The following is a 12,688-nucleotide window of genomic DNA, read 5'->3' on the forward strand; positions in this document are numbered from 1 at the left end:
CACGCACACAATTGTTTTTTGTACATATCAGTCACTTTATTTAATTAAATGTGATAACAAAATGGCTTGTTCAATATGCAGCAGTGATATTCTTTCTCTGAATATACATATAGTTTTTATAACAGTCAAAATTCCATAAATCTAAATCATTAAAATATGTTAATTTCCAGCAATGACTAACATAATTAAACAACAACAAATCAAAAACAAAAAGAGAGCACCAAAACGGGTGCAGGGCTCATATACTGTAATTCTGTCCGACAGATATTTCCAACAGGATAAAATTATTATTATTAACAAAAGGTCGCTAAACTGAAACAACTACGGAATGTGTGTAAAAAGAAATCTTCCAACTTATAAACAACCGTCTAGTAATATCTCCAAAAAAAATCTCAGTTGGAGAAACAAGGAGCAAAAAAAATAAGCTGTATTCCATCATCAATTCAAGCTCAACTTAACCAGAAACGGGCCAAATTTAGATTTAACAAACACGTTTTTCAAAGCACACAAGTTGTAGACACATTAAATCTAGACCAGACATAATACAGTAGGGTTTTCCGTAAAAAAAAAAAAAATTGATTATACTGAAATTTATTATATTCCATAAATTATACAAAATTAGCTTCCCTTATCAACTCCTACTCCAGAGACGTCTTTACCTCTTATACACTGTTATATTTTCCAATTACGAATCGCTGTATATGTCCAGCAATTCAGACCCGTTGCCAGACACTGACACTCCCCACATTACTTTATTTTTGCGTAGTCTTGAGGGTTCCTCTCTCGTTTTCAACAGAGCTCTTGGCTTTTGACAAGCGACGACAGCTTTTCATTTCCTTCACTGTCACCCAGAGTCTACCAGTCGAGTTCCCCCTTGTGGACTGTGCGTATGCTCCCTGCTCCTCTTCTCTGCTTTCCACCAGCACCGCCGGTGCTGCGCTATAGCTCGGTGCGAGAGCGGGAGATGCGAGGGCCTTTCCTTATTTCTTTCCTCTTCTCTTCTTTCCTCCTCCTCTTCTCCTCCTCCCTCAGGATCTTCTGGAAAGCCTCGGCGGTGTGAAGCACCTGAAGCAGATGGGTCAGGGTTAGAGGGATGGATCTTTCACCGAGGCGTCGCAAGTAATATCGTTAGTTCATTGACTTTTTAAAAAACGAAACATTGTGGTAAAGTAAAGGTCTGTCTGCGTTGCAATTGTTCCTGGCTGTAACTTGGGGGGTCACGAGACTGTTTAAGGATCGCGAAGAGAGGCAGGGTGTGGAAAAAACAGGTGTGCGTCATACTTACATCGTCTCTCTCTGTGCGGTACGGGTTTATAAAGTCCGGGGATTTCTCCATTATTCCCAGCTCCTGTGACATCTGAGAAACGGCCGAGGAAAAGAGGAGGAGTTAGCACGCTATTATTTCTCCAGAAGATATAAGGAATGAGACAGTGTCCCATACCTTACTCTGCAGCTAAAAAGCAACAAAAATTTATATTTCTTCGGAGTACTACAGCTCATCTTATATTTTTTTTTATCATTTCAGCTTTAGACCCTATGAGCTACATGAACTAGAGTGTTATACTCAACTTTGACCTGCGTGGCCGCTGAGCATTTTCGAATTCATGTTTTAGAGTGCATAAAGAAAATCATAAAAATATACTAAAAGAGCTTGTTTGGAAAAAGAAAATGGTGCCATACATACATGTTTTGGCGGTGGGAGAAAACCGGAGCAACGTATACATTTTATTTAATGAATATTATTAACGATTGTTCATTAACTGGCCCTTGGCAAGTTGAGTATCCCTGGGATCAGAGGCCAACTAAACTAAAGAGCGGGGTTACTGAGCCACGCTTTCACTGCTGCTGCTGCTGCTTTCAGTCTCAGCATTAATCCACAATATAATCCTCTTGGCCCATTGCACAGATTAATCCCGCCAGAGTTTAGTTCATTAACCCACTCGGAGAATACCACTTCATCCGCTACAATGAAAGGCCACAATCCATCGGGTCAAATGACACATTTAGCGGCGTTACCCGGCATCGAGGACGTGTCGTGCACACGATAGCATCGGGTCACACTTACACCACGGTGGGCCTTATGGCATTCAACCGTCTTCCATGTTCTCTCTGGTTCGTTCCATCGTGCACTTGTATTGCGTTCTGCATCGAGACTTCATTCACAACAAAAAAGCACTATCAACATTTTGCCCAAGATTTAAATAGACTGTAAAAAGGAACTAAACTGAAGCTGCATCTATATTGTGACTTATTTTCATATGTTTCGAAGCATTTACTTTTCGCCCCTTTAATGTGGTCTGGGTTCACACTTTCTGCAGCGTTGTCTAAGCAACGCTCTCTTTCTGTTAAGCTTTTATATTTTCAGTTTTACGGTTGCCGCAAAGCTAGCTTTTACATTTCTTTTACATCCTTGCTGCAGAATTGTGGCAATACTTTAGTTGTGCCGCCTTACAAGGGTGAGGACATGTTGATGGGCTCCTCCTGTGAAAACCCCCGTCTGGTTACAGAAATTCAGGCCCCAGCGCAGCAGGCCGTCCCAGTCGGTGTTCCGGTCGTAGTAGTGGTGGACAATACGGGGGAAGCGCAGCGCCACGTCGCCGAAGAACGCGGTATTCTCCACCACGTGGGAATAAGCTGCGGAGATGTGGAGGAAGAGACAAACCGGGAGGTCAACGAAAAGAAATAAAGATGGGGAGGGGAACATTTTTGATGCTATATTTTGTGCCGACAAAACCCACAGAGCATGCTGGTAAATGCAACAAACAGGGAAGAGTGCAGCTCCAGCAATGGCTGACCTAGGTCAGGGAACACTCAGATAGGTGGTGTCGTTGAATAAGCCTGAAAAAACAGGGGAGATGACCTTCGTGGTATCCAGAGAGATGTTTAAAGCTGATATTATTGGCACCAAAGGGGGATAAGGATGAAAAGAAAGAAAGAGCGACACAAGAGTGGAGCTTTTAGGAACGGACCACAAACCAGACGGAGACAGAAACGGTGTGTTTCGGAGACACACGAGAGAGGCTGCTAACAAAGGTGGCTTATAGAAGTAGAGCAAGAGCGAAAGACATCGGGACAAATAAATGAAATGATGAAAAGGAGGTGTAAAAGTTAATCAGACCTTCTTTGATCTTATCGTCCATGGGGAAAGGGTCGTCAGGCTGCATGTTGGCCGCAACTAGGATTTGTCTCGAGTCCTCCAACACCTTAGGAATTAAAAAACAAAAGCAGCTCAGTAGCCAGGATTATTTACTTTACACTATGAGCTGGGGATTCAGGGGGGAAAGTAGTTAAGATCTTAGAAAAAAGATGTATTCCCATTGTGATATTTACACAGCACCTTTACTGCATTACAACTGTAATGTAAGAATTATTTTTTGAGAGATCGTTTAACTCTTTTAAAATCTGGGATTAGAGTTATTTTCGTTTACATAGTCATTTTTGGAACCATCAAAGAGCCACACTGATGCACTGAAGGACATGTTCCTTCATTACAATAAACACAGGCTCTGTAATAGTAGACGTTGTTCCATATTTCAGGTTCTAAAAGCACTTAATCTGCGGGAGACATCTGTTTTCTAAATTTAGGCATTCAGCAAAAAATATTCATTTTTGAAAAAGGAATTATTTTGAAAAATGTGCGTGAATGCATTTTCCAGAAATTACACACAACAATTACACACACACACACACCTTGAATAGTCCTTTCAGCATGATGTCTATGATCTTGTACTGCTGGTTGATGTCGTTCAGCTCCACCAGGTTCTTCAACGCGTTCAGCTGATCTTTCCTCTTGGTCTCGAACAGACGCTTGTCTAATAACAGGAGTTCAGGAGGACGCACGCTCTCCACGTGGCGCGTAACTCACATGAATGCTCATGCACCCATCTGTCACATTAAAAAAGGCACAGACACTCAGTCTCACACACGAAGAAGGATACAGAGGTCCAGGTTGGAGTCATGTCTCAGTCTGTGCGCGTCCGAGTCCGCCGAGCCGAGGGCGGCAGCGGCGAGCGCCAGGACCAGTGCACACACACTCCACATGGTCAGGAGGGAGGCCCTCTCTCCTGGAAAAAAGAAAAAGATGACAAGCCATGAGAGATGTATGTCGCACACACACACTCGAGATCGTGATTTGAAATCTGTTCAAGGCTCCAGAGCGAAGACTGCACATCTCAAAAGCAGACTTCCTTTGAGTGAGAGCTTCACGCTGAACACGTCTTCTGATGCTTTTGAGATTTCACGTTCATCTGAAAATAGTTCTCTCATCAGTGTGGCCGTTTTTTCTTCTTCTCCTTCCGAAGCCTCTAGGATGTCTCCGTCTCCCTGGTGATACTTTGTGGAAAAAGAGAAACGGGCTGGGGAGAAGTGGTCACTGAGGAGCAAGAGGGGAGCTGAAGAGGGGTTCCTTATGCTCCTTTTAAAATCTCTGTATCTCTCACTCTCTCTCTCGTCTCCCCCTGGTCTCTCTATCCAAAGCCGTGGTCGTATCCAACAGTTTTCATCCATATGCAACTTCCTTTCCCTCAAGGGGCTTTTACATTAGAGAGGGAGGTGCGAGAAGATAAATACTGCAGCTAAAAATAGCATCTCATCAAATGAAAATTTAATGAAAGCCATATTATTAAGAAAACATTAGCAGAAAAACGAGAGCCCGGGGACCGGGACAAAACAAAGAAAAAGAAAGGCTTATCGCCACTAGCACAATTCAATGCAGTCAACACATGGCTGACGTTTCCATGCAATTGGGTGCTGAGCGGAATGAGGACATTAGGAGCGGATCAATCATCTCTAATGTGGCACAGAAAACGATTGCCTCCATTAACTTCAAGCAGGCATCACTGATAGTATGCAACAGGACCCAGGATCATTTGGGGGAAATCCAAACTCTGCTTACACCTGACTGTGACACGCGGTGATGGAGACACGAAGTGCTCCTTAAATCTGATCGGGGGAGCAGCGAGACATCGACATGAGCACGATAACACGAGTTCTGCCTGTGCGCGCTTTGGATGGATTCCTCCTCCAGCTGACAGCTTCCAAGGGGGGAGGGGCCTGTTCCAGATATGCTCGGACGAGGTCTGGAGGCGCATCTGAAAACCGTGTAAACCCACGTAAATATCTTGGCTGGAGGGGAGATTTTTTTCCCTGCTCTGCCAACAACAACCCACTGTGGCAGAGAGGCTGACGTTTGATTTCCTGTGTGGGAGACCCAGGGCTCCAGCATCGTCAGATAATCACGATTATCCCTACAGCTCCACTCTGAACACCCGCGGTGTGAAAACATGCATCAATATGCAGCGCAATATCTGCAAAGTAAATAATCTTCCAATAACCTTCCCAAAAAAAGCAGGAAAACGCTTCAAACTGTTCAGCAATCAACTCGGACGTGAACTCCAAGATCACACAACTAAAGCCCCTCGAGGCGAAAGGGATTTCTGAGGACGGAGAGAGCCAGATGCTCATCAGGCAGCTGGATGTGCAGCAGGAGCGGATCCAGACCCCCTGCGGCAGCCAGCCTGCTGTGGGAGGCTTGAGGTTCAAGGACTGACACATCATGTCCCCCTCTGCGCCCGCGAGGCTCTCTCCCTGTTATCTTTCATGCAGAGGCACAGTCACGGACATGCGTAATAGTGGTGATGATGATGATGATGATGATGATGGTGGCAGAGCCTGGATAAAGACTGTCATGTGGACCATCAATTACAGATTGTGGTTGCCCGTCGCGACCTCACGTCTCTCCCCGGGCAATAACGAGTTCATTCACTTCATTCTAAGCCAGCAATAACGCGTTTAGTGTGCAGCTGTGGCGCGAGACCCCGTCTATGAGTGATCTACATCGACTCCGCAATTCTACATCGCAATCATTCAGACAAGGTTCCCCTCAAGGGGGAGCGCTTTTTTGGGGGGAATCGAATAAGTATTTTGAAGTCGCTCCTCGACTAAAATGACTCGACTGCATAATCCAGCCGCACAAACTCACCGTGTCGTAGCGAGCAGCGGCACCACACGGCGGCGGTCGGAGAATGGCGTTTTTGCTCCAAAGTAGTGCTGTTTAACCTTTCTTTTTTTTCCCTCTTTTAAATCTCCACACGAGATCTTTGCGATCAGTTCGCCGACGAAAGCGACGTCAATCTGCCCCTGTAGGCGTTCATTTACACGCGGCTCTCGCTGCTCCACTCCGCCAGCGCCACGATCGCACCGGCTGGCTCGCCTTGGACGAATGACAGCCAGCGGGCGCTAACCGAGGAGGAGGAGGGGGAGGATGTTGTCGTTTCCGCCCGGAGGATTTAGAGAGGGACGCCAACCAGAGTCGGCTGCGTTCCGCTTCCCTCGTGTATTTCCACGTAGTGTGATTCCTCCGAGATACTAATGATGTGCTGACGTTTTTTTGCGAGACAGAGTTTTGATCATATTTGCAGTGGAATAGTAAACAAACAGAAAAAAAACAATGTATTTATTTGGTTTGATGTGAAAGTCTGCACACATTTTCAAGAAGGAACTTCTTATTTGATTTGTCTTTGAGTTAAATAAACACTTATCCTGTCTGACTGAACCACCACTACCAAATAATTAGGAGTTTTACCTTTAGTACCAACAACTACATTTCCTTTATCCCTGGAATACCAGAACCCTAATCCAGAGATCACCAGTGGACATTATAGTTAAAGATTGTCTACAGAAAAGTACATCAAAGATTTTCTCCTCACATTGACGTCTCCAGAAGCTTCGACACACATCACTAACAGCTGCAGCCCTGGTCACCTCACAAATCACCATCAAACACACCCAGTGGCCTGCAGGGTGCCACACTCTCCCAAACGGACAGCTTTGTGAAGGTGCTGATGGGTAACGAGTCCTGGCTCATTTACAACTGGAACCCTCATTGGGACTAAGCCAAGCACATGAATGGCTTGAGGTTTGGGATGAAGATAATGGCCGTTATGATCAGGTCAGTTACTTCTGTGGATCGGGTGAATCATTTAAGTCAAATGTGTCCTTCTCACCTTTGTGTTACAGAAAAAAAGACTAGGGTACATCCCAATAATAGATGGCGACACTAATGGTTGGTTTCACCTTGACCACAAATTCTAATAAAACACAAAAATGTCCAAGTGAGAGATCTCTTTTTCTGTCTGATTGTGTCCTGCCGGCGGCTTAGTGTAGTAGCGACTGGTATAGCGTGCGTCATGGTATCATATCATATAAAAAGTAGAACATTCACAGATGTAGGCCTATAATAAAGAAACATATATATATAGAAATATATATTTAAAAAAAATCTTTAATGAATAAAGATCACGGCTTGTAAAGACTTTAAAAAATACACGCAATAAAAACATTTCACTGAAACAAGTGTTAAATGCAGACAGGAGCGCGTGCTGCTTTAAGAGCGGAACAGAAGAACACACTAGGTATCTAGTAAAGTTACGTAACAACGAATGAACAATGAAACCAATTGCCAACATGACGTCGCAACAATATAATCCATTATAATATCAGTTTGCCGGAACATCCGCCTGCTTACGCTGTGAAGTCCGACAGACAGATGGACAAATCTCCAACACGCCTGAGGACAATCGTTAAGGAGCTTGGAAGAGAGGAAGTACGTGTGTTTTGTGTTTACTATAAGTGGCTAAAAAATACTCTGAATGAGCATTCTTTGTAGCAAGCCACTGCTTCATTGATGTATTTACAATTAGTGTGATATGACAACATTGTTTTTGTAAGACAGTAACCAATCAAGCTCAGATCAAGCTGAACAGACCGAGACTGAGTGTGTGGGTGTGTGAAAGGAGGCATGTGTGTGTGTGTGTGTGAGAGTCAATCAGCATGACAGATGTACTGAGCCTTTAAGTAGCGACTCAGACTGAAATACTGTAACGACGTTGTACAACACACCGTCACTGAGACGGAGTGAAGAGCAAAACACAAGACATTCAATGAGTGGCCAGAGAAAAACATCAAAGAAGCTGCTCTGCTGACGTTTAAAGTGCAGCATGGGTGTCTCTCATGGTGTGCTGAGAGCGGGTTGCAGCTTATCAGAAACATACAGATGCATGTTTCAGGCAGTGACATTGTTGTGATCGTCTCAGCATGTGCGTGTTGTGTGCGCGTGTTTCACTTCAGGTGAGGGATACAAGACATTGCTGGGCTGACTGGGGCTGCAGCCCTCGCTTGGCGCCTGTGGGCCGAGGGTCTCAATCATAGCCCTCACTCTCCGGTCTTGCTCCCTTGAGAGTTGTGGCTGCAGTGCACTGTTCTGGATCTGAATGAGCAAAAGGATAAGAGAGAGGGAGAAATTAAAAAGTGAGAGGGGAGAGACGAGCAGCATTGTGAGGAAGGAACATAAAGGAGGAGGGAGAAATAAAAAAGAAAAGAGCACAGGACATAATGCTGATATGGGGACTAAAAGGTTAATCTGCAGTGAGGAGGGAGATTAGAAGATAAAAGTTAAACGCTAAAGCAGGAAAAGAAAGTTGAACGTCTAAATGAGAGGAAAAAGGCTAACGTCCTTTTTATCCCACGTGGCTGAAATACAGCTCTCTCAACAGCTCTCAACATGGCGACGTCTTTTACTGTAAACTACAGCAAATGTGCCGATGGAGTGTTTACCTGAAGGCGGGACCGGAGGGTGGGTACTACAACTCCTGCAATGACCACAGTTGGTCAGGACGCCATTATCAGCTATGACCGTCGTATGAGAGCGTGAGCTGACCAGTGGGGCACGGCCAAGAACGTGCACTAAAAGCACGTCAAAGCGAGGAGAGGCGACTTCATTCTCTGCTTAGGCAGACAGTTCTCCATTATATCGCCACATAGCAAACAGCTGCTCGCCACTATATTAATGCTCTGAACCATCTTTAAAAAACTAAACACTAAGGCAAGGCTGACAAAAGGGGAGATGCACACACACACCTGGGATTTGCAGAGTGCTAAATAAATAAGCATGACTGAAAGCTTCTACTTTGAAAACAAAACTATTACTGTCAGTTGTCACAGGCAATACAACAGAATTACAACCTGTGGCATCACAAGGGGACAGGTAGTGGAGGGGCGCTACAAAATGGCCACCAGTGCAAAAACTACATCTCCCAGCCTGCCTCACCGCTCACCCAGCTGCAGCTGCTTAAGGCACCTGATTAAGGCAGGGCTGGGAGACTTAAGAGAGAGCACCTGGGAAGGAGAGAGGAGAGCGGAAGGTGAACCCACAAGCACCTGGAAGAGGACGACAAGGAAGAGGACCTCGTAGCCTGGATTCACCAGGGTTGAGTTTTTGTTTGGTTAATTAACCACTTTCTCCTCCGGGATGTTTTGTGTTGTCTAACTGGACCTTTTTTTTGATACTTTGTTGTTTTTGGATGTTACCTTGCTGGTGGGATGGGAAATAAACCTGTACTTTTTGTTAAAAACCCTCGGACGTGCCTGTGTCCATCTCTCTCTTTGCACCGCCCCAGGCTAGCCTGTCCTAGCGACAGCCCGTGACACTACAAACCGTATTAACAGAATATTGTTGAGTTGAGCTGAAGCAGTGGAGTGTTGTTAAAGCACCAACATCCAAACTATCATCATCTTCATCATTCTCATCAACTTCGTAATCATCATTCTCTGCATCACTGGAGATGGAGGAATCTATATATATATATTATATATATATATATATATATATATGAGCGAGAGAGAGAGACACTTGATGGATCTCTATATACAATGGAATGTTGCACTGAAAGTTAAAGCAGTTTTTTCTTGGCAGTTCCCATCAAGCGACTAGAGAAGATGATATTTTGCGGAATGGGCGGGTGAAGGAAAGGGCAAAACATTTTTTTTTAAAGTGTTCCGGTAACTGAAAAGAGCCAAAGGGAGAAATAGAGGTGTATGGAGAGGAGTTGGAGAGGTGAGAACAATTTGGAGAGAGGAGGCAAAGGAATAGGGGGGGGAGAAACCGAATGGCCGAGCAAGTGAAAGGTCAGGCTGTGTATGCGAGACTGAAAGAGAGAGAAAGAGTTCTGGGTAACAAGAGTCCCTCCAGTCTGGGGGAAGTTATGAGAAGTCTGCAAGCATTACAAATGATGAAAAAGGGACTCTCCCCTAAGACCAGCTCCTATCAGACCAGCTGACTTAGCATGCAGCACAGCCCTTTTACCCTGGAACACTGGATCATATAGACAGACACATACTGTAAGTCTAAATGAAGGACTGGTAACAGCCATGGGCTCAAGCTGGAGCATGTGCACACATTTCATATTGTGTGCACATATGTGCCTCCATGACACACACACACACTCGGTTGACAGTTATGTCCCAACTAATCGGCAGGAAAGGGAGATAGTGATATGACACCAGATCACTGCCAGAGAGCTTCCTCATGACCTGAGATTGAAGTACACGGGCAGATCAGAGGAGCTCACGGACAAAGTTTAACATGTGTGAGTTTGAGTGACAGATTGGAGCAGAGATATGAGATGTTGGGGAAGTTAACTGTCTAGCGACTGAGTAGAGGAGTCTGCCACATTGAACCCTGCCTCCCCTAAACCGCATCGATGTCTCCAGAAACACACAGCGACACACACAGATACACACACACTTACATGCGAAAACAGACACACACGCACACCGTTTTGTGATTCCCTGGCACTCGCTGCCCGGGGAGCTGCAGTTTGCACCATCATTCGGTCACTCCTCTGATTCTGAGCTACTCTCAGAATACTAAATGTGCTTCTGGACTGATATGTGATGCCAAATCTGAGCTACGCAATCTGATCGTGGCTGCTTACTCCTTCTGTGTTTTATAACGTCTTGAAGCAAACCCCAGATGGAACAACAAGGACATAGATCTTCATGTACAATTCATGCTGTAACCAGATACTGGGAATCCTTGCATTTAAAGCCAGTTCATACAATCCTGTGTTTCTTCTGGCAATGATTTGTGTGATTTGACGAATGATACTAATCACGAGTTAACTGTTTGCCCTTTTTTTGTATGATATCCTACATTAAGTTTGATTAATTTGTTGTACCTCCTTTTTTTCTGCAGTGCTTCTGTGCAAAATTCTGGCATTTTATTTGCATTAAAAAAAAACATTTTGCCGTGGAAGAACAGCAGGACCAGAAAGACACAAGGTGTTACAAACCCTGCGTGAACCTGACTGATACTATCTGAACTTGATTTATTTTATTATTTATTTATTCAAGGAATGTAGATATTTATGGGTACCAGGGTGATACAAGTCTATTGTTGTGAGTGTGTCCATTATTTGTTCTGTGTGTGTGTGTCAGCACGCATGTGGTTACCTGTGAGAGGAGCAGCCTCAGGGCCAGTGCTGCTTCCTCACTGAGCACCTCCCGCCCCCTCCTCTCCACCGTCTCCATCACCTGAAGCAGGTCAGGCTCCCACCGCACTGAAGTACTGCCGTGCTTCAGGAGCTGCCGAGGACAAAGTAAGAAAGTAGAAGAGGGAGGGAGAGATATAGAAAGACAGAGGTAAGCATATAAGAATCAAGCTGACAAAATGATGTTATTCTTTTGAAGTGGTGTGATATTGTGGACAATGTAGAGGACGAAAATATTGTTCGGCACAGACCCAACTGGCACCCAAAGCAACCAGTCTTACCGTTACAAATCAACCCGTTGCTAAGTCCCGCCCTTGAATGCAGACTGGCCAATCATGGACCAGGATCCGACAACTAACCGGCTCCGCTCTATAAACTCGCATGCAATCAAATTTTCTTCATTTTCAGGCTGGTTTTGTGGATTAGGAGCTTGCCACAGTTAAATGTTCTATAGTGATAACCGCTACCTGGAGAGGTTGGAAGAATATATACGTTTCTGAAATATTATGTTTCTACGTTAAAAAACAGTGTATTTTAGTACATCATTAGCTAGCGTCTATGCTACCGAAGGTAAATATACATACTGCTTTATAATGATTGTAACAAACATACCGGGCTTTACAGGACCAGTATTGTTCCTTAATTTCATTGTCTTTTGTCCCGAGGTGATGTGGTGGTTCAATTTTACACTGTGATCCGTTCGCTATAGCTTCGATCTTAATCATTTTAACCTGTCTTCTCTGCGAACCAGTTTGACATCCTGGATATATTCTTCAAACACATTTTGCGGACCCTTCCGTCTGCTTCACTCTGAAAGAGCTTTTTAATTTTCCCACAAATTAGATAATATCTATTCAGGGAGTGCAGTTAGTGACAGTGTGTGCTCCATGGTAGCTTGACAAGAGTTGGAGGCTTAGCAAAGAGACATGTGGGAGATTCAGGCACCGACATCAATACTCAAATATTTGTTTCTACTCATTTGGATGCGATGGGTCACTGGGTTACAGCTCACCTGTAGTTCCTCCCCTGATTTAATTGAATAAATGAAAAATGTTTATAGCCTCAGTTCATAACTCATAATTTTTTTGTATGTTAGCCTGCTTACAACTGTATTAAATTCACTCTCATTACTCATGTGATCCAAATACCCTACCACTTTTATGTTTTCATTACCTTCATTCACTTTTTATATATATATACAGGACTGTCTCAGAAAATTAGAATATTGTGATAAAGTTCTTTATTTTCTGTAATGCAATTAAAAAAACAAAAATGTCATGCATTCTGGATTCATTACAAATCAACTGAAATATTGCAAGCCTTTTATTCTTTTAATATTGCTGATTATGGCTTACAGCTTA

The 12,688-nt window shown here is 44.1% G+C and overlaps 2 protein-coding genes across 2 annotated transcripts in view; both read right to left on the reverse strand.

The window, feature by feature from the left end:
* Positions 1 to 19: 19 nt before the first annotated feature.
* Positions 20 to 6,260, reverse strand: LOC117735472 (coiled-coil domain-containing protein 134-like). The gene is made up of 7 exons (XM_034540113.1): positions 5,981 to 6,260; positions 3,939 to 4,064; positions 3,691 to 3,812; positions 3,119 to 3,203; positions 2,453 to 2,634; positions 1,286 to 1,357; positions 20 to 1,065 (listed from the first exon to the last, which is right to left on the reverse strand). The coding sequence occupies exons 2-7, from the start codon at positions 4,039 to 4,041 to the stop codon at positions 940 to 942; spliced, it is 690 nt and encodes a 229-aa protein (XP_034396004.1). The 5' UTR covers positions 4,042 to 4,064; positions 5,981 to 6,260; the 3' UTR covers positions 20 to 939.
* Positions 6,261 to 7,469: 1,209 nt separating this feature from the next.
* Positions 7,470 to 12,688, reverse strand: part of LOC117735043 (meiosis inhibitor protein 1-like) — a 56,512-nt gene continuing 51,293 nt past the window's right edge. Inside the window, exons 31-33 of the mRNA XM_034539451.1 lie at positions 11,290 to 11,421; positions 8,139 to 8,266; positions 7,470 to 7,567 (exon numbers count right to left, since the gene is read on the reverse strand). Coding sequence (XP_034395342.1) covers positions 7,522 to 7,567; positions 8,139 to 8,266; positions 11,290 to 11,421 — 306 coding nt within the window. The 3' untranslated portion in view covers positions 7,470 to 7,521. The remainder of the gene's footprint in view (positions 7,568 to 8,138; positions 8,267 to 11,289; positions 11,422 to 12,688) is intronic.

This window comes from Cyclopterus lumpus, chromosome 8 (genome assembly GCF_009769545.1).
Source record: "Cyclopterus lumpus isolate fCycLum1 chromosome 8, fCycLum1.pri, whole genome shotgun sequence".
Lineage (NCBI taxonomy): Eukaryota > Metazoa > Chordata > Actinopteri > Perciformes > Cyclopteridae > Cyclopterus > Cyclopterus lumpus.

Bases quoted from the DNA above. Each gene is read 5' to 3' on its own strand.
- LOC117735472 (XM_034540113.1), bottom strand. From the start codon at position 4,041: ATGTGGAGTGTGTGTGCACTGGTCCTGGCGCTCGCCGCTGCCGCCCTC. The intron at 3,813-3,938 runs GTATCCTTCTTC...TCCTGTTATTAG, and splicing joins TGACTCCAACCTGGACCTCT to ACAAGCGTCTGTTCGAGACC. The intron at 3,204-3,690 runs GTGTGTGTGTGT...TTAATTCCTAAG, and splicing joins TGCTGAAAGGACTATTCAAG to GTGTTGGAGGACTCGAGACA.